General features: G+C 35.3%; 1 protein-coding gene across 6 annotated transcripts in view; it reads right to left on the bottom strand.

Annotated features, from left to right (window-relative positions):
* LOC124158773 (kinase D-interacting substrate of 220 kDa B) overlaps window positions 1–24,267 on the bottom strand; it is a 123,470-nt gene that overhangs the window by 17,209 nt on the left and 81,994 nt on the right. For all 6 annotated transcript variants that reach the window (XM_046534083.1, XM_046534081.1, XM_046534079.1 and 3 more), the window contains 22 exons: window positions 23,368–23,466; window positions 22,238–22,435; window positions 21,203–21,301; window positions 20,014–20,205; window positions 19,807–19,911; window positions 19,507–19,605; window positions 18,993–19,136; window positions 18,198–18,330; window positions 17,727–17,891; window positions 17,003–17,210; window positions 15,929–16,066; window positions 15,331–15,479; window positions 7,862–8,003; window positions 6,919–7,168; window positions 6,241–6,354; window positions 5,084–5,230; window positions 4,404–4,664; window positions 4,066–4,232; window positions 2,483–2,604; window positions 1,890–2,052; window positions 421–599; window positions 12–169 (listed from right to left, as the gene is read on the bottom strand). In XM_046534083.1, the coding sequence (XP_046390039.1) occupies window positions 12–169; window positions 421–599; window positions 1,890–2,052; window positions 2,483–2,604; window positions 4,066–4,232; window positions 4,404–4,664; window positions 5,084–5,230; window positions 6,241–6,354; window positions 6,919–7,168; window positions 7,862–8,003; window positions 15,331–15,479; window positions 15,929–16,066; window positions 17,003–17,210; window positions 17,727–17,891; window positions 18,198–18,330; window positions 18,993–19,136; window positions 19,507–19,605; window positions 19,807–19,911; window positions 20,014–20,205; window positions 21,203–21,301; window positions 22,238–22,435; window positions 23,368–23,466 (3,432 nt within the window). The remainder of the gene's footprint in view (window positions 1–11; window positions 170–420; window positions 600–1,889; window positions 2,053–2,482; window positions 2,605–4,065; window positions 4,233–4,403; window positions 4,665–5,083; window positions 5,231–6,240; window positions 6,355–6,918; window positions 7,169–7,861; window positions 8,004–15,330; window positions 15,480–15,928; window positions 16,067–17,002; window positions 17,211–17,726; window positions 17,892–18,197; window positions 18,331–18,992; window positions 19,137–19,506; window positions 19,606–19,806; window positions 19,912–20,013; window positions 20,206–21,202; window positions 21,302–22,237; window positions 22,436–23,367; window positions 23,467–24,267) is intronic.

Genomic DNA, 24,267 nt, shown 5'->3' with positions numbered 1-24,267 from the left:
TATATACATACATTTCTGCGAATGAGTGATGACTTGCTGCTCCAAGGAAGAGGTGTTGAGGATAGCGATTGCTGTTGGTTTGGCACTGCAACTGGCCACTGCCCACTAATCATTGGGTGTTGCGGCGGCATCATTGGCATACTCATATCTTCCATATTCTGCTGCTCCTCTGCAAAAAATGAATAAATCGAATTTGAAGAGCAAAAAACTCAAAACAGAATGGCCACCCAAATATCTAACAAGGATTCTCAGACTTTCCCAGACTAATTAAGAAGTTACCACAGATTTCTATCCAGGTGTAAGGCTGATAGGCAACATAGTTTTAATGGCATAGTCTTTCAAATTTATTTGAAAATGACACCACTCAGAAGTATTTGTATCAATGCATTCTAATTGAAACTGAAGTTATCAAAATCTTACCTCGAATGACCTTCTTTATGTAGGGATCCAAATTGATAGTGAAAGGAAGGAACAGCTGCAGGTCTGCATAATGTAGGGAGGCTTTATGGTAGGTCAGAAAGACGTCAAACTTGCGTTCTTCCCTGTCCAAGTCAACCAGAGGACATACCTCTCTCCAGGCTGGAATTTGATCCTTGATTCTAATTTAAAGAAAAAAAATTGTTGACAAATATGTACAGCTTATCACTTTATTGTTCAAGTCAATTAAAATGGCTAAAAAAGGTGATGTTTCAATGAAAATTGAATATGAATTATAATACATGTAAAATTAATGCATTAAAACTTCTGGAAGGAACTGAAATATGCACTTGGATATCAATCACTTTTTCACTGTGACATGAAATTCAGATTCCAAATAGTAATTCGAAGTACTCTCTAGTGTTTTCCAGGCTTATAGCATTGTAAAAGCATGTTTAGGTTCCCCTTTAGGTCAACAATGACATGGCTACTGAAATTTTGAAGGCAGAATTGGTTTTCATCCTTAGGGCAAATTCTATCCTCAGCCCTTAGGATGGAAACCAACTCTGTTTTTGAAATATCAGTATACATGTCATAATTTACACAGAGGAAAACCTTAAAAGTCTTCCACAAATTATTTTTTGAATAGGTAAAACAATCCCTGACCAGAGAGGTAACTTTCACAATTGCTCTTCTTGCTCTAGTTTTCTTCTAAATTATCCATGACTGTGACAGATTCTTTCTTCCATTATGTGCACCCCATTTTGGACCAGATTTCTGACATGATTTTGGAGTTATTTCTGACTTGAAATTAATACTTGGCTCAGTTTTGTGAGACATTTAAAACTGCATCTAGCACTGAATGAGCGAAAAGATTGTAAGCAATGCCAATGGTCATTCACAAGCATCCAAGGCTACATAGAGTTCAGCAGACAATTAGTTATTCATTTCATCACCGAATGAGCCAAGTGCAATATTTTTACTAAAAACTATTATAAGTTAGAATATTTATCAGAAAATGACAGAATGAGTAATATAAAATACATGAACTAATTTTTATAGCATTCTACCGATTAAGGTAGGTTTCCATAGAGTATTTAAGAAGTATTCTGGCTATTTCCACTCCGTTCATGGACTCTCCTCTTCAATTCACAATAAAGCCTACTCCCTTATGAACTAATTAATTGAGAGGAAAATATTTTGGGGAAAATATATTTCGTAATAATTAAGAAGTTTTCTTGGGTCATCCAGCTGGTCTGGGCATCCATTTGGTCTGACATTTTGATCCTAGACATAAGGATCATTTTCAAGGAGAGATGAATTCATTTCCACCTTGACAATGGTTCTTGTGTCAAGTATTGAAATGTCAGTCCAAATAGTTGCCCTGACCTGTTGAACGACCAGAGAAAACTTCTTGAAGCAGGTACACTAGGAAAGCAACAGATCCTATTTCAGAGTAAAAATTAACTTACGAGTCATATATATCCTTGAGTGGGGTATCAGCTTCATAGTTGGGATGAGTTTCACAGTGAAGTCCAAGGAAAGAAATCCTGAAAGGCCACTGCTCAGTTACATTGACCCAATTCGCAAGGTGATACCAACTAAAATCCACCTGGAATGCTTTCAATAAACGACCTGAAATTAAAAAAAAAAGATAAGTGCCCCTCAAAAGTAATTGGAAAATTATAAACTTCTCTAGTTACTAGTCTATCATGTTTAAGTTTTCCAATATTTCCATTAAACAAACAGTAAAATTGGAACAAAATTTAAATACTGAAATATAATTATTAATACTACCTAAGTAGCCATAGCATTTTTGCTAACCACTGATGACAAAATTCAATGAATATTTTTGAGTCAAGAATAATAGCCTTAAAAAGACCTAAAAAATTCATGCAACCTGCTGAATTTTTATAGCTACATATTATGACATTACTGACAACAGTAGCCACATTTTCAAAGTTTACAGGATAAATAATACAGAAAAAAATAGGAGAAAGCAAAGCAAAATCCAAGAAATATAAAAGATTTAATAAAGAGCTTTCACTGAAGCAAGAAGCCATACCTGTGACATGGACAATATTCATTAGCCGTCTCATACTACGAGGATTGACATCACTGAAGTAGTCATCTGCAAGAAGCACCTTGGACAGGTCAAAAGGACCACCTCCACCAGTGCCTCCAGCCCTATAATTTCACAAATGAAAATATGAATGAGCAATTTTCAACACTGCAAGAGAATATGTAATTTCTATTAGATTATGTAGTCTTACATTAGTGAGGCAGTATCAGATAATATTTTTAAATAAACATATTTCATTTCCATTTGTACGATGCTTATAGGACAAAAATTATACTTTGAGTAGATTAAATTTTGTTGAGACCCATTCTTTCCCTCCATGATTTTCAGGTCATCTACATAACACACTTGATTCAGTTGAAATCACTTCATTTATTGGCTAGCCCTAGTGGGTGCGTGGTGATGCTAGCAGAATTTTGGTATAGCCATGTAGTTGTGAAAATTTTTGAGGATCATGCCACTGATAGAGCCTCCTGGGATTTTTAAATAAAATAGCAATATCTTTTAAGCATAGATACAGTTATTACATATTCGAAGTTACAAGTCAAATAACCTTTCCTTTGAATATTTACCTATATAAATAGGCTACCTAAATAGGCTAGGCATGTCAAGTCAAAGCACTGGTAATTTCCTTTTTAAAAATGTGTTCAAAAACTATCTTGTTGTTTAATTTTAGAAAGACTTGCACAAATTTAATAAAATATTCAAACTTTGGTGCCCTATAGGTTTCTGATGAGCTTGATGATGTATTTTTTATCTTTGATTTTCACAGGTACTTTTGATTATCATTTCAGTCTAAGTTAAAACAGAAAAATCTGTACCTAACACTTTGATAGGTATTTCTAAATGTTTCTCAGCCTTTTGGTGCATTTACAGATAAAGTTAGAAAAGTTGCGGCGCCCTATTGAAATGAGGGTTGAATAAAACTCACTATCAGTTCGTGATAAGATTATTCCCAAAAAGAGTCCTGATAAAACTATACCAAAATAACTAGAGATAGAGCAATAATATGAGGTTACATATTTCATATACAGTAGCACAGTTTGACAAATAATACCCACTCTTAAGGACAGTGGCGCAGCAAGTGGGGGGGTTTTGGGGGATAACCCCCTCCCCTCCCCAGAGCTCAGAGAAATTTTTAATTTTAATCCATTTTACTTAATTGTATTGATATTAATAATAGAATAGTGTAAGGATTAATAAAATATCCCTCACAAAGCCGTAGAACTCACCATTTTCAACCATTTATCTTAAAATTCCACAATTTATTAATCTTGCACCTACCGCTTATCCTGGTGGGTATTCCATACCCCCACACACCTCAGTATTAGTTGCACCTAAACCCCCCCCCCCAGCCTTAATTCCTAGCTGTGCCCCTGCTTAAGGATAACCATAAGTTAGAATATAGTAACCACTGAAAATGAATCATTCATTAAAATGGCAACTTGACAAAACTTAAAACAAATTTAATGCCCACCTATTAAGATTGCTGCCCAAACTACTGCAAAATGAATCATTCATTAAAATGGCAACTTGACAAAACTTAGGATAAAAAATTTAATGCCCACCTATTAAGATTGCTGCCCAAACTACTGCATATGCTTTCACTGGGTAGCAATCGGCCAGCAGTCCCCTTCCTCCTGAGTCTCTCACCAGTTATACTGGATCGTTCTGACAATCTTTGTCTGTCTGTGTGACTCAAACCTGATTCTGTTGACAATCGTCTCAAAGAATGCTGAAAAAAGGAGGGAATTCAACAGTTTATTAAGTTGGCCCAAATACATTGAAATTAACATGCCTTAGAAGAGATAACAAAAAATGGTCATGAGGGGTTATGAGGAATTTTAAAATCACATCATGCAAATTATTGCAACATATTATGTAGTTAGGTTTTTAGACCACTCACTTCATCCTGCAAGCACTCGCTGAGATTCCTGCGTCTGTTTCCATGTTGCCTGAGTGCAGCAGCAGCTCTAAGTCTCCTCGGACCAGATGATTGCAGGAAAAATGGTAGGTGCACAATGTTGCGCAGGTAAGCCATTCCTCCAACCAGACCAACATTTCCAGGACCACTAGTAGCAGTGGCTGTTCCTCCAGTGATCATTCCACTCAGCCCACCTCCAGGTCCCCACTCATTGCCATAACGACGGAGATTAGCTTCTAGGGCCTTTAATGAATGCAGGAACACATAAAAAATAAAGAAAGTCATACACAAAATTTAAGAGAAAAAAATACATCATGTGGTACTCTCCGTAAGCCTTGCTGTAGAACACACTAAAAATTTTAAGCTACTTGGCTTTGAGCTTCACCATAAGCTGCTTTGGGATACTCATATAGCCTCAACTAGTGGCAAGTAGTCAAAAGTCATAATCATGTTTACAAAATTGAAAACACTTATTCCCACTAACTATTTGAGAGCTGTTTACTTTGCCTTTTTTTCTCTGCCGCTGAAACTATGGATTTTGTAGTACCAGATGAAAGCCATTTTTTTCAATTTAAAAGCATACAAATGGCTTGAAAACTTACATAGAAACCAACAGAAAGCAGGAAAAACCCTATTATTAATCCACTACCCTATTAACCTACCCTTGATATGACATGTGGATCAATAGCCAATATGATGATGAAAGGAACTGCAGTAGAAGATGAGACAGACTGATTTCCACCACCAGAAGATGAGGCTACAGCTGATGGAGATGCAGCTTGCCGGGCTTCAGCTTGCGAAATCAGAACCTAAAGAAATACACATTGACATTTATAAAATGAATTAATACATGGAAAAATTATGATCACAAAGTTTCAAATGATTATATGTATTCTCCACCATATGCATAATAAAGCTAAAATTCAAAATGCAAGACTCAAAATCTAAAAATAAACCTGAAAAAAATGCTGCGTACTTCTATGTTTCTCAAAATGATTAAAAAACTCCGAAAACGAGAAACTGAAGAAAGAACTAATTTTTACACATAAAAAACCTTAAACCATACAAAATTTTTCTTTCATTTGCAAAGGTAGGAAAATGTAGACAGGGAATAATTGTATCTATATTAATATTAAAAACTGAGAGCAACACTGGCTGAATGAACAAGTACTTGTACTGTTGCATTATTTGATTTAATGAAAAAATTGAAATTTTATGGTCAGCTTTTCAATTAGATATTCAGAAGAGTGTATGCAAAACAATGAATAATACTGTGGTAAGACAATACTATGGTCACAGAATTTGGTGATTAAAACAGGAAGTTACAAGAGTACAACCAAGTGAAGATGGAAGAAGCTTAAATTTTTCAAGACATTGGGATAAAGCCAATACCTAATCCATTGCTTCAGACTCAAAATGCAAAATAATTTATCCACCAAGAAAAGGCTGTTAATTGAGGCTTTTGTTCTCAACAATACACCACTGACTTCCTTTCGCCCACTTCTGAATCTCCCCTTCTTCAATACCTTAGAGACCATAGAGATAAGTACGGAGAGATTGAGTCTCAAGGTTTGAAACAACCAGACTCATCTCTCAGCATAAGTGAATCAAAGGTTAAGCATATTGATCCATTACTTAGAAAAGTATTCCTCGCTTAAATGTATTTTCAAATGAGTGGTGTTTTGTGGTGACCTCAATCTGAACATACATGAGGTAAGATAAATAAATATAATGTCAAATTGTTACATAAATTGATGGCTACAACTATCAAGTAATCAAATTATGTTTCACTGACTCATGTTCATGGAGATTGACATACCTGCACAGCATCCATGACCAAAAGAACCTTTTCTTGCTCACATGCATCAAGGCCATCAACAATAGCTACAAGTCTGCTTTGTTGCTGAGCACAGAACCCATCCAAGCACCTGACCTGTAGTTGGATGAGGACAATATGTTTAAGACTGATGCGATGTGTAGCTGATAGAACAATAACTTTAAGTCAAGGCTAAAATAATTTTGTTAGACAACTTTAAAAACATTAAAATGCATTCCAAAACACAAATGACTGATATAGCTAAGTATCACTGGTACCGTACACATATATGGTCATGATGCATCATGAATTCTAAGAGGGGGTGAAGGCTTCCAACAGTTCGATAATATTCCCAAGCCTTCATCTCCACCCACTAACCCAATGCATTAGCTAATGGCCCAATTAAAAAATACACAAGGAGAACTAAAAACTACAAGCAATAGTAGCCCACTTTCTCCCAAAGTTCATATGCATTGCAGTACTTTCTCCTCACTAAGGATCATGGAATGTTTTATCTACAAAATATCCATTTACATGAATCGTGACTGCAATTAGCATTCAATCAATCAAAAAATTGTCACGTATAAAAATGAATTCATGGATTTTTAAGCAATAGAAAATTCTTCCAGACAGAAAACTGAGTTAATGCAACAAGGCAATATTACTGAATTATATGATTACCATTTCTGTCATTGTGGCAACTTCAGCTCGTAAGGCATGGAGGAAACCACCCGTTCTTAAGGAAGGAGAATCGCCTGATGAAGAATTGGAAGTAGCTGCTCGCAACGCCCTCTGCAAGTGCGTCCGATGAGGAAAAATCAGAGCCTTTGCCATGCGCCCCCAAGTCCTCAAGTTGACCAATATCGAAACCAAAATGACAGCTCCTAGGGCTGACATTGTTGACACCAAAGAAACTCGCTCAGTAGATGATCTGGAATGGATGGTAGTGAATCGTTGAAAAGCACATTCTCATTGAGCTGCAGCTTGGGAGGCAAAAATTAGCAATTAAGCAAGTAATCAGAATGAAGATGATGGCTCTAGTTTTCTATTTTTGGATCCAGCCTACTAAATAAATGCCATGGGGGAACAAGGATGGGAGCTGTCAGCATAGAAAAGAGACACGCTGCATTGCCTTGGATTAGCTGCCTAGTTGTATGGCCTAGAGAAGTTTTTCTTTCACTGAAATCAACTCTTTCAAGCAAAATTGAATGTATGACGCAACCAAATACCATTTAATTTCCAACCAAAAAATGGTTCTGTTTGACCAAAAACAAAAGAAAAATAGAATAAAAAAAAACTATCTTCCTAAACAGAGAAATTTTTGGTTAGGATGAGCCAAACATTAGAATTTTTAGGTAGGTCCATTGAGAAAATACCATCAGTCACAAAGATATTCCTGATTGTTAGATACAAACTATAGCTCTACCACATGAGACACAAAACAAAATAATGAATTGAATGCCATGATTTCAAATTTTAGCAAACGCTATCTGTAGAGACATATTGTTCATCACAAGCGTCTTAAGTATCATGATTATTATTTAGAGAAGGAAGACACTTTTTCTTCTGAAGTGATGAATAATAGTATGACAATGAAAAGGCATAAGAGAGTAGATATACTTACGGATCCGTTAATGAATCAATATCTCTCAGATATATGGAAAGGCAAAGTGCCAAAGCAACAAAGCACATCATGGTGAAAACAACGATGACAACATATGGTAGGCAGCATACACGCCTCCACCTCCAAGATGAAGTTGCTCGCACTAAAAAGGCAAAAAATACATAAGTTGTGAGTGCAATGAAAATACAGAGCTAAGACAGAAAAATGGGCTGACTTGAACTTGATCTCAGCATCTGAGAAACATATTTTTAAAGGTGGATTCCAAGGTTTTTGAGCTTCAAACCACTTCTCCAACATCACTGGATGTTTCTCAGCATTAACATGAATGCAAAAATTCACGAAAATAATTTCTGCATAGCTCAACGTAAAGTCCAGGAATAGGATTTTATATAGAGAACTTTGAAAATTCATTTGGTAAATGACTGACTTATATACCTCAACGTTTACTTATTCTCGAAATAGTCCAAAAATGTTAAAAAACTTATCACTTAAGGAACCTGAGGTATACAATTCTGGAGCATGAGACCATAGTCATGCACACTACTTATTTATGAGGAAAGAAGCAATATAGCTCCTGTTTCATACGCAAGTCTTGATATTTATCATAACTGAGGAACTTAGTTAGCATTTAAAACAATCACAAAATGTTATGACGCAACCCTTATTTGAGCATTGAATTTAGTGCTGATTTGGTTTTGTTTAAGCTTGCAGTTAATGTACCAATTTTTAATCACACATGCCATTTGTGTACATTAAATGGGGTAGGGAGCTTACAATGATCAGGTTGTCATCAGCCTATGATAGGTGGAGATTAATACTTGGACATCGTGCAAAACATCACACATCACTACCTTACAAGCCAATACATGTTGATTCAATGAGCATTTAGAGGATGGACACAATATAAAAATGAAAACAACGAGAAGAAATCATTCTAGTAAATACACAAGACAATAATATAGGCTACTACTGAGGACTTTGCAAGTTTGTACACATCAATTCCACGTAAAAGGCAAAAATTACCTTTGTTCCTAAGGAGAAAGAGAGGCATTATTTCAAGACAACAAAGACTAAAACATTCATATAAGTTGAACTGAGAAACCGATTTAAAAAATAAAACTAAATGTCATATGCTAAAAAAATTTAAATTACAACAAAGGATCACTTACATGCTAATTTTTATTTTTGATGGATACATTAGAGAGCAACTGAATCATTCAAACAAAAGCTTTCCAAGAATAATAGATGCATTAATATCACATGCACAATGCATACTTATGGAATGAATGCATAGGCCTTGCATCTCTGTTGGAATATTACATTGATACCTCTATAGGTTAACATCAAAGGCTTCATAATGAAGAGTAACAGGATCTAAAAAATTACAATTATCACTACACATGCCATATGCCAGCTTTATGGTGCAATTTTTATGAAATGGAAAATCTCATTACTATGAGTAAAAAGTGAAAGAGCAACAGCTTGTAATCCCCTAACCATGAAGGACCTAATTCAAGGTACTTAGGTAGAGCGACTATAGACTACACAGAAATGTCATTTCCTTGGTACCAGAAATGCCAAATGCAATTACTAAGGGTTTAAATGGTAATACGTTTGAGGGAAGTCAATGGGTTAGAGTTCAAAAATACTGCTCATCATTTGGTATAGCACAATATAGACCAGAGGTAACCACATAAGCATTTCACAATTTAATAGTCATATACTACAACAATCTTATGGAATTTATAATAGTAATATTTGCCAAGAAAAGCAGATCATTATTATGCAATCCTAGTGAGAGAGATAATCACAAGTTGAGCTCATAGGTGTCCTTCCATAGTTAAAGAGAAAAATGATGCAGTTATAAATAATTGCTTTGAAATTCCTCATAATAAGCCCTGAAATGAATACTTTTATGTTCTTCAGTCTTCCAGCATGTGTATTTCTACCCTCAGAAATGTTTTCATAAGTGTGTCCATCAATCCTGTGCTGAGAAAGAAGTAGGTGATTGTTGCTTGAAAGGATTTGAAGACAAAGCCACCTCCATCATCATATTTGCGCTACTGTGAAGGTTATTTCAATTTAATTGCAGTAAGTTATATATTTAGAAAATATCTGTCTAACAATGACCACGCTGGTGAGTGCAGAGAGTGCAAATTGATGTAATGATATGAAGAGCCAAGACCCGGGTGTTAACGTATAAATATGTATATCAATGATGTAAAAAAAGCTAATTTAATTTTTAATAAGTATTAACTAGTTTAAAAATGATCTATATGTTTCATGGAGACCTAAGGAAACCACATACCGGTCACTACAATAAATTATATGGAAAGTACTAGCTCCCGCAAATACTCTATTTACTCCAAGCTTTTTTATGATTTTTAAAACTTCATTGCAATCTCATCATGGTCATAATTTGGAGACCATTTCATGTGTGGCTATACATAGTAATAAATCCAAATGGTAACATAAGGGTGGATCTCTGAGGCCCTTAAGTAACAAGGTGGCAAATGGCAATACATACAAGGTTTCTCAATATGCTTCTTTCCATTCCAATTCTTTCCTCTTCATCCAATCAATGCACACGTGATGATTATATCTTACCAATATTCAAACAAAAAGAGCCTCAATTTACAATTATTCCAACTTCCATCATCAAATACTAAAAGCCCCCATTGTTTTCATGATTATAAATTACAGCACATAATTTTATGAAGCTAACGCTGAAATGATTTTTCCACAATCTAATTTGGAACTACATACTAATTTTTTCATTTAAGTGAGTCATGATCACATCAAAGTTCATGCTTAAGTTTTTTTTTCACCGGCCACAAATAGCTCACTGAAAAACAATTAAATGAACAAGCTTTTACTGCTAAAACAGAAATAACACCTAAATAATTCCTCACCCTTTCCAAAGGTCGTAAGACCTGTTCAGCCGTAAGAAATGAACAGAGGAGTTAATACTTTGCAATTTTCATTATTTTATTTTGATTGGATAATGATTAGTATAGGTATTTCCAATGAAATAGGGCATCAAGATCTCAAATTTGTAAAGGTAGCATAATTAAAGGGAAAAATTCAAATTATTCAACCAATCTAAATACTGATATTATATACCATGTTCTAGTCAATAAAGCAGTCAGATAAAAGCAATCATAATTTTTAACAAAATTAATAGGGATTTAAGATTAAAGTGCTACCTGAATGAAATTAAAACTCATGCTCAGGAAACTCTCAAAAGACAAGCCTATATTATGAAAGGTAGTAAAGTACTTGATTAACTATCATGCATTTAAAAAGATAGTAGCGAGTGCCATATATTGAGATGTATTTCTTGCAAAAAAATAAACACCTGGAAAAATCCTTAAAAAATTTCAAGCCTCACTCAGTCACTCACATGCTTCAACGCAGCAATTGGCTTAGACTCATTGAACTGAAATTTAAGTGTAGCAGTTTAAAATTTCAACACTAAATAAACCCAAACAAAATCCCTAACACCAAAAGTAAAAAATAAAATGAAATAAAATTATTAAACTATGTGAAAATAAAAAAAATGAAAATCCAAAATCCAAATACTCTAGCCCTTATCAAAAAATAAAGGACAAAAAATGAAATGATAAAAATAAATAAGAAACCATTCAATTTATGTCCCTGAAATAAAAAAACAGCCACTGGTATTTTTGTACCGCATGAAACTAGACTGAATTACACCTCCAGGAGATGCATGCTATTTTAAACTGGCTAGTATAAATTTTAAGTTCACGGCTCATTATGGCACTTTGAAAGTACAAGTTCAATACCAAACCAATGAAATGGAGATAATCCATTCTTATTAACTTCCAACATAAATGGTTATACCATAAATAGATAAATGTAAAAATATAATTAGTTTCCTGCATTATACAACCATTAGCTTGGCGCAAGGGGTCTTTCCTTGGGGTCTTTGCGCCAATCGAAGATGCATCATTTGAGACCATTTTAAGATTGGCAAGATAGGGATGCGTTCCCGGTAGTATAGGTGTTGGATGCCAAATTTCCTTAACTACATTTATTCCTATTAACAGCCTCAGAAAACCTCATTTATAAAAACATTTACAGTTTAAAATAGCTTTAAAGATAGTTGGCACGCATTCAAAGACGTTTTTTCACATTTTAAAAAATTCGTACATGATTTTGAAATTCCCTACTTATGTGTGGGTGGGCTAACATCCAGCGAAAAAAGCATGATTTATTTGCATCCAGCAAAAAATGCATGATCGTCTTTATTCACAATAACAGTGTGGACTATCAACGTAGTGAGCTTAAACTTACTTGCAATATCGCTTTGTAGCTCTCCATTTTAAAGCAATTGATCACTTCTAATTTCTCTTCTAGGTTTATACTTTTTCTTGATAACACCTTCATTTTTCTCTCTGCATCCCTATTTTTTGCCATGGCTCACTTCGGTTTTTACTCCGCATGGCTCTATCAAAATCACCTTCCATGGCTGATTAACTGCCGCACTGTATTCCTAAGATGCAGAGGGCCTACGACTGCTGTGAGGGAATGAAGCCAATGAATTTGACACTCTCTCTCGGACCCTTTTTTGCGTTAATGCTATTTATGTACAACTCGGCCACTGCTCCATTTCTCCCCTGCATATACCCTTGTCTTTATTCACAATAATAATTTGCAATTTTTTATGACCTTGAAGGCTTTAGGGTGGACCTTTTATGTGGAAGTCAATTCGTCCGATAACCTAGAACAGCAAAAATTACACCTCAAACCATATTGCTTTAGAAAAAAACTCACTTCCACCAGCTCCAAACTTAATAAATGATATAAATTAACCATGTAATTTCGTTCAGTTAAGGAAAAGAGATAAATTACTTTGGTAGGTCGGCTATCCGGACCGCATGACTCGTAATGTTTTTGGTAGAGATGGGTCGAATAGCAGATTTCTCGAATTCGAATATCGAATTCGAATATTAAATCATTGCTCGAATATTCGAATACCTCGAATTTCGAATACCTCGAATACTAAATGATGAATGCCGGAATGTTTGACTTGGTTGCCTATGCAGCAGGCAACACAAGATTTTGGGGAGTAATTTTGATTTACTTTAAATGATTCGAACAGGAATTTAGCTGATTAATGAATATTTTAATTTTATGGAAACAATTGGGCATATAATTAATTCAACTAACATCGCTTTACCCCCACTTCTGCTGCCAAGTGCTAGCTGACAATGTGAGGCATTTTGCAAAATACAAGCTCTTTTCCACCGGATTTTCTTCAATTATTTTCAGTCCATCTTTGGGAGTTCTCACGAGATAAGAAGATGAATTGGAATTGCTATCAGGGAGAAACCAAATATTCTGTGAAAATGTCCCTTTGTCTGGGACTGTAACAATACAGATTTATAGCACCACTCATTAATTGTAACTTGATATATACTTTCGGAAAAAAATACCGCATCAACTTCCGAGAAGCTCTGCTGCTCATATCGAGTTTCGCCAGAATGCTAAGTCTCCGTCGTATTTTCACATATATTTCTTTGCGTAAAATGCTTAAATAAACTCAGAAATACGTCGTGTTTGGTCTTATTCTTTTTGAAATTACGCGCACATTACTAATATTTCAATTCAATAAAGGTGTAACATCAATTGACGAAAGTCATTCTTAGACACCTTTTGTGCTAATAGATGACTCATTCAGCGGTTGACCTCCACAGAAATGGAGAACTTCGAAGCTGGTAGGAAAAAAAAGGTCAGTGGGGGAGAAAAGGGAGGGCCGGAAACACGTTTCTATTGTTCTCGTGCAACCCGGTATTTTTTCGAAGCTAAGGTCTTCGTAATATGATCCCTGCGCGAGCTGTGACCTTTTTTTTATTTCGAAGAAGAGGAAATCCTCAGAGGGGTGGGCTAGTGCTGAATGGAGAGGGATACCGGATCTTGGGAAATGCGCTAATGTAAGTATCCCACGGTACTCACACAGCAGTTGACCTCCAGAAATGGGGAACTTCGAAGCAGGTAGCCAGAAAAAGGTCAGTGGGTGAGAAAAAGGGGGAGGGCGTGAAACACGTTTTTATTGTTCTCGTAACTCGATATTTTTTTCGAAGCAGGTGTCTTCGTAATGCGATCCCTGCGCGAGCTGGGACCTTTTGTTTGATTTCGGAGAAGAGGAAAGCGTCAGAGTGGGTGAGGCGAGTGCTGAATGGAGGGGGATAGCGGATCATGGGAAATGCCCTAAGGTTGCTATCCCACGGCACTGAGGTTCTCCTGGTGGGGGGAATCGGGGATTTTCGGATTTTTTCACCCGACCATTTTCGGTTCCCCTCGTCGAACTCTTTTCACCGCTAAAATCCACGAATTTGATGTAATTCGTCAACTTGCGTAAAACGGTGCTGCGAGCACTAAATGACTACAGTTCTCTACATTTTTCCGAGTCAACTACCAACGACGTGCGTGCGACAGTGTATGACGCGAAATTCAAAGTATTCGAGGTATTCGAGGCGGTACTTTTCGCATAACTATTCGAAACCTCGAATATCGAATACTTTCTAATATTCGAGGTATTCGAGTATTCGCGGATACTATTCGCACATCTCTAGTTTTTGGCCATTGAACAGCAATGGATTTTGACCAATATATAAACAAAGAATGAGATTTGAGGCAAGGAATACTGTTAATATGCATAAAATGAGAGTAATTTTGTTTGTAGTTAGTGCAAGTTCATGTAATTTCAAGAGGGAGTTAAGGTTTTTTGATTAAACTAAGCAGCCTTGGGGTATTTCCCCGAGGAACGAATTTGCGCTATATCGAAATTGTGCCAAACGAAGCATGACTGCATAGTGATAACACAATCTATTTTATGAATAAAACTTAAACTCCCTAGAAAAAAATTGAATCATTTTTATAAATTATTTAGAAGCAATTGCTATGGTTATCATGCATGGTTAAATGTCATCCTAAATGTATGATATGCAAACTAGGTATTATTAATGACTAACATTTATTTCTGCTGAAGGCTTTATCGTCTAAAATTTTTTTTTGTGAATTTAATAAGCTGATGCCATGGCAAAGAAATATGTAGTTCATATATCAGGAAAGTAAATTTAGCAACTTGTTATGTTTCTGAACAGAATTAGGGTCTGTACAGAATACTTATATATAAATAATAATATAAAGGAAAAAATAGGTTTGTGTTTTCAAAAGAGAGGAAAATAAGTTACAAATTCATCAGTCATACAAGATAAATAGATGAGGCCAAATCCTATGTCCCTATGTAGAAGAATGGGCTTGTTGTACCTCATGATTTAGAGAAAGCTCAAATGTACATGCTTCACTAACTAATCAAACTTCTGGATTTCTTGAAATTATTGACAAAAAAAAACAATAATAAATAGAATTAAAAACTTTTCAGATTAAGTATAAGACCCATTATATATGCTTAAAAAAATATAACTACCATGAATACTTACAGGGCCTTGGTCTAAATGCTCTATATAGGCGTGTAGGAATGGCACCATAATCGGCTTCTATGGCATCATACAGGGAGGCTACCATCTGAACCACAGAGCTTTCACCCCCTGTGGTATTGCTCACACGCGTGTTTTCTGAGAAATAAAACCTGTAAATGCATGTGTGGCTTAGTTAAAAGCATACTGCCAGCAAATATAATACAAATCAATAATGAAGAGGATTGCAAAATATACATTAAATAGACATGAATTTAAAGGTAAGGTCAAAAAAATTTTCGAAATTAAATGAAAATTAATACGCAAGGCCCATTTGCACATCAAACCTAAGGCCATACTAAGACTTTAAAAGGCAGAATTGCACTGTCATCACATAATTATTTGGCCATAAGCAAGATTTACACACGATTTCATAACACAATAAATGACACTTTGAATACAAATGTAACCTATGGATGGTACTTTCCATGGTCAGATCATCATCAAAAGATGACAAGAGACTGTGCTCCACAGATTTAAAAATGGAATCTTCAAATTACAGACTCAAATTTAATCATTAGAGTATCTCAAGAGCAAACTACAAAAATAAAATTTTCCTCACCTAATTGGCTGAGCTTGAAGACTTTCAGACCAATTGTCTCCCGGAGGATAGCAAAACATCACTTGCAATATGAGTTTTAGGCTGTTTAGCTTGCGAGTTAATGAGGAATTCAAGTTGTAAGGCCAATACCAGTCATATCTGTAAGGAAAAACAAGGTTTAACAGAAGCTAAGTTAACTGAAGGGTTTATTAGATAGTACAATAAAAAGAAAATTCATTTTTTTAAAGAAATATGTTGCTGCAAACACAGAGGAAATAACTTATCATAAAAAATAAGAAATATCTTCAGTAACAATGTGTAAAGTGCCATTGAAATATTATGGATTCAAATTTAAACAAGGGTATGAAAAATTAAAATAAGTATACACGAAAACTAGCTTCAAATCATTACATGCATCATTTTAAAAATTTTTCCCCCTCATGATGCCACAAAACCATATTTATAAATGAATAAAGTAGCTTTTTCTGCTGGCCTGAGTGCCTAATACAAAGTGTTATTTTACCCTATTGCCATTATAAAAATTAGAAAAGCCTAAGCAATGGCACACTTATGTTTGGACTAATTGTAAGGCCAAATCAGGAGTATACAGAATAACAGAAAATCAGGAGGTATTCAGGAATACTCTAAGTCAAAGAAGGGCCAATGTAATTTGGGATTTTAAAGACTCAAAAATGGTAGTTTCAGACCGATTCTTACATAATATGTTAAAACAACATGTTGAAATACTGGCATGAAGTAGTACCCTCACAAAATTTTGCTTTTATCCTGAGAATTCTCAACTTTTCCTAACAAGGTAGACTGAGTTCTTCGGTTTCCAAAAGTGCTCATCAAGATATTGGTATTGATATACATTACTATCTTGAGTTACCAACGATTTGATGTAAGATATGTTTTCTTCACGAACATTGGAATGGCATTCCATTACTTTCTGAAAGAAATTCTGGGTCTATGGGGCAACATGTAAGGTCATTCATTACTTCTCTTTAAGTAATTCATAATGCAACACAAATGAAAAAGTTAGAGAGCATTCTTGATTTAAAAAGACTCATGAATTAAACGAAGGTGAAAACCTACCTCTGACTTCCATACCACACGACTAACAGTAATCCATAAGTGACAGCAACAATGCCTGCTCCAGTGGAGACACCAGCAACCCATGAACGAGATGCCAAGCCAGTGATGGCACCCCCAATCATAGCAATGTTGCATACCGCCAAGAAAAGCATGGAAGAAAATTGAAAGACTGGATCCACCCACTGCCTGGCAAAGTTGTTCATTTCCTCTGAGATGGGGAGGCAAAAAAAAAAATTAACTCTCAATTGGAGATATTGTCTAATGAAGAACATGGGAAAAATTATCAGGTATTAATGCATTAAAAAAAGTAAAAAAAACCATATCAGATTTATTTGAATGAGTACCTTGAAGTGTGTGAATCACATGCCCTTTTGATAGCCATTGTAAAATAATCCCAAATCGAGACTCTATAATGTTAAAGTACTTAAGCTTTCCCAGTTCCTCCATTAGTATCACATGCAACACATTCACAGTATGTGTGCTATAGTGCCTCATCAGTATCAAATTTATCATAGAGTTAGTTTTGAATGGTGACTTTAGGGAAGTAAATGAAGGAACACAATCAGCAAATTTTGCAATAACTTATATTATTTAAAATTTGAAACTATGAAATCCTTTCCATGCCAAATAAAATGTTAACCGTGTACAGCTCCCGATGATGAAGATATTTAACTAAGAAACGTTGTACTGTTCACTATAGGGCAAAATTTATGTGAATGCTTACCTCTCAGCTTGCTTAACAGGAAGGACTTTCCACTTCCCCATCTTGCATACAATCCAACAGTGATTGGAAGCGAAAGAGAGGGTTCACTCAAAATATCCGCCAATGCACTACTGTACAGGTCATATCCCAGCATTGCCTCGGAATCCTCACTCGTATTTAATCGACCTATGTGGACATTAAAAAAAATCATCCATGATATATTTCAAACCATATATTAGTAATTGCAGCCGCCAGAATACAGTTAAAGTACATTTAACAGATATCACAAACAGTAATTGTAAAAATGAAAACAGTTCATTGGGAAGACAACTACACAATATCCTACCATTACATTCTGTGTGTTACAGCATTGCATAAATAGTGTTTCAGCACTGACACTTGGCAATACATGCAAATCTAAGCCACCTTGAGAATAAATACACAGTGACAGTTAATTTTATTTAATTAAAAAAAATCAAGGATAGAACTTACGTGCACCATATATTTGGCTCAAGATTGTTTTCTGATGGCTCATGTCAATATTGTATGGTGTTTCAGAAGCTCTGTTTGGTCTGTAAAGAAGCTGGCTGTTCTTTGGGTTGCGCAAAAGCACCTCCACAATACCCTGAAATGATTTGTTTTTATGTAGTACATGGTGAATTTTGCTTGAGCATATATGCAAAATTTCCAGGCAGAAATAGTTTTCATGAAGTAGTCTCTTCTACATCATCTCTCTGAATCAATACTTTTAACAACAACAGAAGAGACAATATAGTAGCAACATAATAATTTTAATTGCTAAATTACATACAAATAAAATATTTTATAATTTGATTAAGATGTTATAGCACCATGTAGAATGAACAATTTGAAGTTCTATGAAAAAATAGCATAATACACACTATATACCTGCAAAAGAAATAATAGTATATGGCAAGAGTGCTTTGAATGAAAATTTTTGGAAGGAATGTGAGCAGATAATTTGGAGGAGACGCTTTCGCACGACTGTGAATTATCCTTAACAACAAGCAACCCACAATACCTCAAAAATTTCACTCCACCGAGAGTCAATGATAGATAAAAACTTTGTTATGATAAAAAATAATTTATAATAATTGACAATTGCAAGTTGCCCACTCCCAACATCTAGCAAAAATTCATACTGAATCAATAAGCTTCCGCGGTATGTCACTGCATGGCTATTTAACCATGAACATTAACACAAGCCGAGTTAAAATTTTTCTAAATATATCACACAAATTAGGACAATTTATGATAGACACACACCTTAGATCTTGCTCGCATGGCAATGTGTAGAGCAGTATCACCCTTTTTGTCAGCAGCAGTAACTTTTGCCTTCTTGTCCAAAAGCAACTGCACTAACTCAATGCTTCTAACACGAACAGCTCTCAGCAATGCAGTGTCTCCATCCTTGAAAAAAAAACAATCATTAATATATGTAAATTATAGTTCTAATCAGGGAGAGACAAGGGTCTGACAGGCAAACGGTCTTCTCATATTCTTCTTGAGATTAAAAAAAAACATACGACAATTACTGTAGAAAATATTATCTTTATTTTAATATGAAAGGCATTAATATGAAATTAATTGATTGAGGCTCTGTATTACATAAAACAAAATGAACGAAATGATAACTGTATAAAAAATCTTGTCTATTTCTTTAGAATCTGAGGGGAGGGCAGGTGCCCTTTCCTTAATCCATCCATGACATCACATACATCTGACCTGTCCTATATCATGTACTTGATCGCTGGACTAATAAACTTATTATTATTATTACCTTGGTGGCTATCTCAAGGTCTGGGTTGGCAGTAAGAAGGATGCGTAGCATAGGGGCATTGTTTTTCTCTACTGCCCAATATGCTGCCGTTTTATGGTCCTGAAAGGTAAAGATTCACTAGGATGAGTAAACAAAAATATTTTTATGTAAATGTATGCAGGGGCACTAAACTCTTAAAATTTTCATGAGACATTTTTAGCCTCCCAGACATTGTCTAGATGAAAAATACTTTATAATTAAAGGATTCCAAACAGGCTTGTACCATGGTACTCATAAACAAAAAAACGCAAACTCACTCACCTTCCCAGGAATATCTACATCAGCATACTTCTTAAGTAGGGATTCTACCACACCTCTATGACCTCCCTTAACTGCATGGATTAGATTCGTATCACCAGCCCTGTCCTGTTAAAACAACAAACCAAATACAGATTAATAAATGTTGACAGCATTAATCAGATATATGCATTATTCACTAATTAGCTCCAACATGATTTCAGCTCTCACCTGTATGTTAATATAGGCACCAGCATTCAGTAAAGCTATGACTATGGGCATGTGGCCATCTTTGCATGCATGTGTCAATGCTGTACATCCATCAGTATCTACAGCGTTTGTATTTGGCCTGTGTTCAAGTAATCTATGAACAACATCTGAAAAGCCACCAATTGTTGCCACCAGCAATGGAGTCCATGAGTACTGCAAAGAATGTAACAGTAAAATACCTATACAACCATCAGTAAAATAGAAATAAGATAACCATTAATTGATCGGGCGAATTTCAGCACATACATAATGTCATTACTTACTTCTTGACTGCATTGTCAAGAGAAATTTGACTACATCATTATGATTTCAATGAAAGCATTCACTTTGTAAGAGCACACATTAAAAATATCAATTCAAATGGGTAGTCATTGGGGTAAGGTGAACACAAGAAACAGTGTGATGTTTTCTTTAAACAAAAGATAACTTTTATTTAAACAGTCAACAGTTTTTATTTTAACAGTCAGTCAGACTATTAAAATAAAAGTTTGTGGAATAGTACTGAGTTTTGTTTCACCATGAATATTTCATCGTTCCACCAAGTAACGCCCAAATCAGTTGATTTTATAAGATAACTTATTCAAATTACATACTTTTATGTCAATTTAATTCTATTATTTATACATTAAGGTGAAATTTTGAGCTGTAGCTAGGTTAAGAGACTCTCCACTGATAATTTTAAGAGATAACTCTGAAAGGTTCCACAGATTAAAATAAATTTAGTTGACAGTTGACTTATAATGTATGGCACAATCGAATAAAATTATCTATTTAGTATAAATTCAATATGTTTAATTGATGATCGCAGTGTCATCCAAAGCTTCCTTGTGATAATGCTGTGCAGTGATATTATGAAGATAGAATTCATCACTCGTTCATCACAGTGCTCCATCAAAATTCATCTTTAATTTTTCACTTTATGCATAAAATTTATTAAAATGTACAACATTTGTAAGAATTCTACATGTTATCTGCACTAAGTCAATTGCTATAGACTCAGGTAAGTTTTGAGACCTTTAATTTCATGCTTAGAGTAACTTGTGATTTTCAAAAGAGAAATGTTTACTTGAGTCATCATCAAGGTGAATAGTGACAGAGTAATAATCAGTATCATAGCTAGATTTCTCATGAAAAAGAGAAGATAACTTACCATGCCAGCAGCATCCACATTTGCACCAGCTTTTAGAAGGGCCTCCACAATTTCCAGGTGACCTTTACGGCAAGCCCAGACAAGAGCAGATGTACCATACTGTAATTGAAAGCACATTAAGATCAAAATAAAGGCAACGGGTAGATTGGACTGAAAATGCATGAGTATATAGGAAAAAAATTCAGAATTCGACAATGCAATTCTAGAAAAAACATCATGGATTAGCATGCAGCAGTCACCAAGAGCACACAAGGTTGGGAAATTAAACTAGCAAAAATCATTTACATTGAACTGGATTCAAACCCAGATCCCCTAAATTCATGTCAGGTTCTGCATCACATAAGATACTATAGCATCTTTTTTATCCACAGATTTTTGTTGGCTTTAGAGGACAAGGTGGCTCGTGCAACCAAACCATACACTTCCACAAGACAACATGATGTGCACAAAGAAGCATTCAATTTCTGGTGGCACAAACCACCTTGTCCTCACAAGCCAACACAAATTCTGCAGGAGAGAAAAAGATGTATTGGTGGCATCAGTGGTGGAGCACCTGTTGCAAATACAGAGTATCTATCAGAGTTCCAATCCGGGTCAATGCAAGTGAAATCTTCTACAGGAATTTGCACCTATATTCTGTAACTATTCTGTAACTCTCCATGTGTTTAGTACTAATATACTTTAGCTAGAAAAGAATTCCTTGTCTTCCTTTATGCCAAATCCAGGTACCATCACCTATTCATTGATAGAAAGCAAACTTACCTGTAATGAAACAGCAAAAAACCTACGGCCCATTACTATTTAAAATCAAACAATTCATTAATTACACCAAAAATTAATTTAAAGTTGAAAAAAAAAATTCTTTCCATCATAAAATAAGGTACAAGCATATATATCTAGTACCTGATGATACTTCAAACAGCTTAGGATGGCTAAAATGTACCACTCTCTCACACCAGAGCATTCACAACTATAAATGTGAAAATTTATACAATCAGAAAAATAACTAATTAATGAGAACAGTGACACAATTACCTTGTCTGCAATATTTGGCTTGGCACCATGTGATAAGAGATCACAGACAATTTGCGTGTGGCCACGGCCAGCAGCCCACAAAAGGGATGGAATATGGTAATTGCCATGGGCTGCAACATCAGCACCTTTTTCCAGCAATAGATGGGCAGTTTCCGTCCTCCCTTTGTAGCAGGCCCACATGAGAGCAGTCCAACCACCCTAAAGCATCAACATAATACACTGAATTAATCGAATGCATCATTTAGTAGCTAAATACTTATTTTATGAATTAAAAGCGGCGAGGATTCAGGAGAGTCTGGCTGGGCTTAATTGTCTGATGAAAAAGTAAAATTAAGCTAATATTTGACTAAGATAGACAAAAAGAAAATCTATCTGATATGATCAACAAGGGGGGAATACTTTGAAAGAAATAAACAGAGCGAGGGAAAGGGGGTTCAAAGGGTTTTCGGAAAGAGATAAAGGGAATAATGCTGAGTAGTTAATGAAGGGGGAAATGAAGAATGAACATTTCTGACATGGATGAGGGCTATGAGAAATATCCATAGAACTACATTGGGTGAAACATAAATAGATAACAGATACATGTAGATAGCTGTAATGACACAAATATGATGCAGATGACTTTAGATAAGGAACAGTAACAATAATATTCATTGATCTTTCAGCTAATATTAAGGAATCAATCTCATCAATACAGTTAAAGTATAGGCATACAATTTATGTTAAAAGTCCATATACATTTACAAGAAGCAAAAATGGTCAACTAGAAATGGTCTCAACTAGAAAGTCTGTTGTAACATATCAAGAGTAAAAAATTCATCAACAATGAATAAAAGAACATATTGAAGCCAGTTTTGATACCCAACTAAGAAACAACCCTCATGTGCCCCACTGGCCACATACAATGCCCATAAGGTTTAAATTCTCTTGTTTTTTTTTACTATACAGGATAATTAATGAATATCTATCTTTTTTCAATGAATCAACCGTTTTTGATGGAAGGGCTCAGTGAACTGAATTCATAACCTTTTAAATGTGCTTCATTTGAGGCATAAAAAACCATCTCCACAACAATGAAAAAGAACTAAAAAAACTTCTGTTAAAGACCAAATGAAACAAGCCAAGCTTACCATGTCTCTATGTTCCAAAGTAGCACCTTGATCCAGCAGCATAGCAACAATGTCAGTGTGGCCTTCCTTTGCAGCACATATGAGGGCTGACCAGTTATCCTTAAAAAAGAGAAAAATCATATTCAAATGCATTGAATTCATTTTCCCAAACCTTTTGAGACACTCACTTTAAATATGGGTACATGAAAAAACAATGACGAAGAGATATTCAGAAACTATGTTTCAATCACATAATTTTGAAACACAAAATCTATAACAAAAAAGAGAAGGAAACGAACCAATATTTTTGAAGACCATAGCAATCATCTGCATGAAGGGGAATAGGGAGTTTACCAGACCAGGCCTGGGCTTACAGTTATTCTCTTGTTTAGAATAAACAACTTGAAGCCCATTACGAGGGTTATACCAAAAGTATGGTTCCCACATTTTTTATAAATAGAAAACATTGTTAATTGCTATTAATTTACACATATTTGAAAAGCTTACACCTTTACCTATTTTTCAACATAGTCTCCATTTTTTTAGAGACATTTTTGAAGATGGTGCTCCAGCTTTTGTACCCCTAAGTTGAAGAAGTCTCCCGCCAACCTGTTGAGGAAGCGTGTGACCTCTGCTCGGACTTCATCGTCCCTCTTGAAGCATTTGCTACTTAAGCATTCCTTCAACTTGGGGAAGAGGCGATGATTGCTTGGGGCAAAGCCTGGGCTGTATGGGGGGGATGGGGCATAAAAGAGTACCCAAATTTCTTAAATAGCTCCTGAGTTTGACAAGCGGCATGTGGTCGTCAAACTCAAGAAGCATTGTTGTGAAGAAGCACTACCCCCTCCATCAGTCGTCCTCTATGGCGATTCCGGATTTCTCGCCAGAGTTTAGTCAATATTTCACAGTATCTTCCTGAGT

This window comes from Ischnura elegans, chromosome 5 (assembly GCF_921293095.1).
Source record: "Ischnura elegans chromosome 5, ioIscEleg1.1, whole genome shotgun sequence".
NCBI lineage: Eukaryota > Metazoa > Arthropoda > Insecta > Odonata > Coenagrionidae > Ischnura > Ischnura elegans.
The sequence above is the reverse complement of the archived record's forward strand: the minus strand, read 5'-3'. Positions and strand labels throughout refer to the sequence as shown.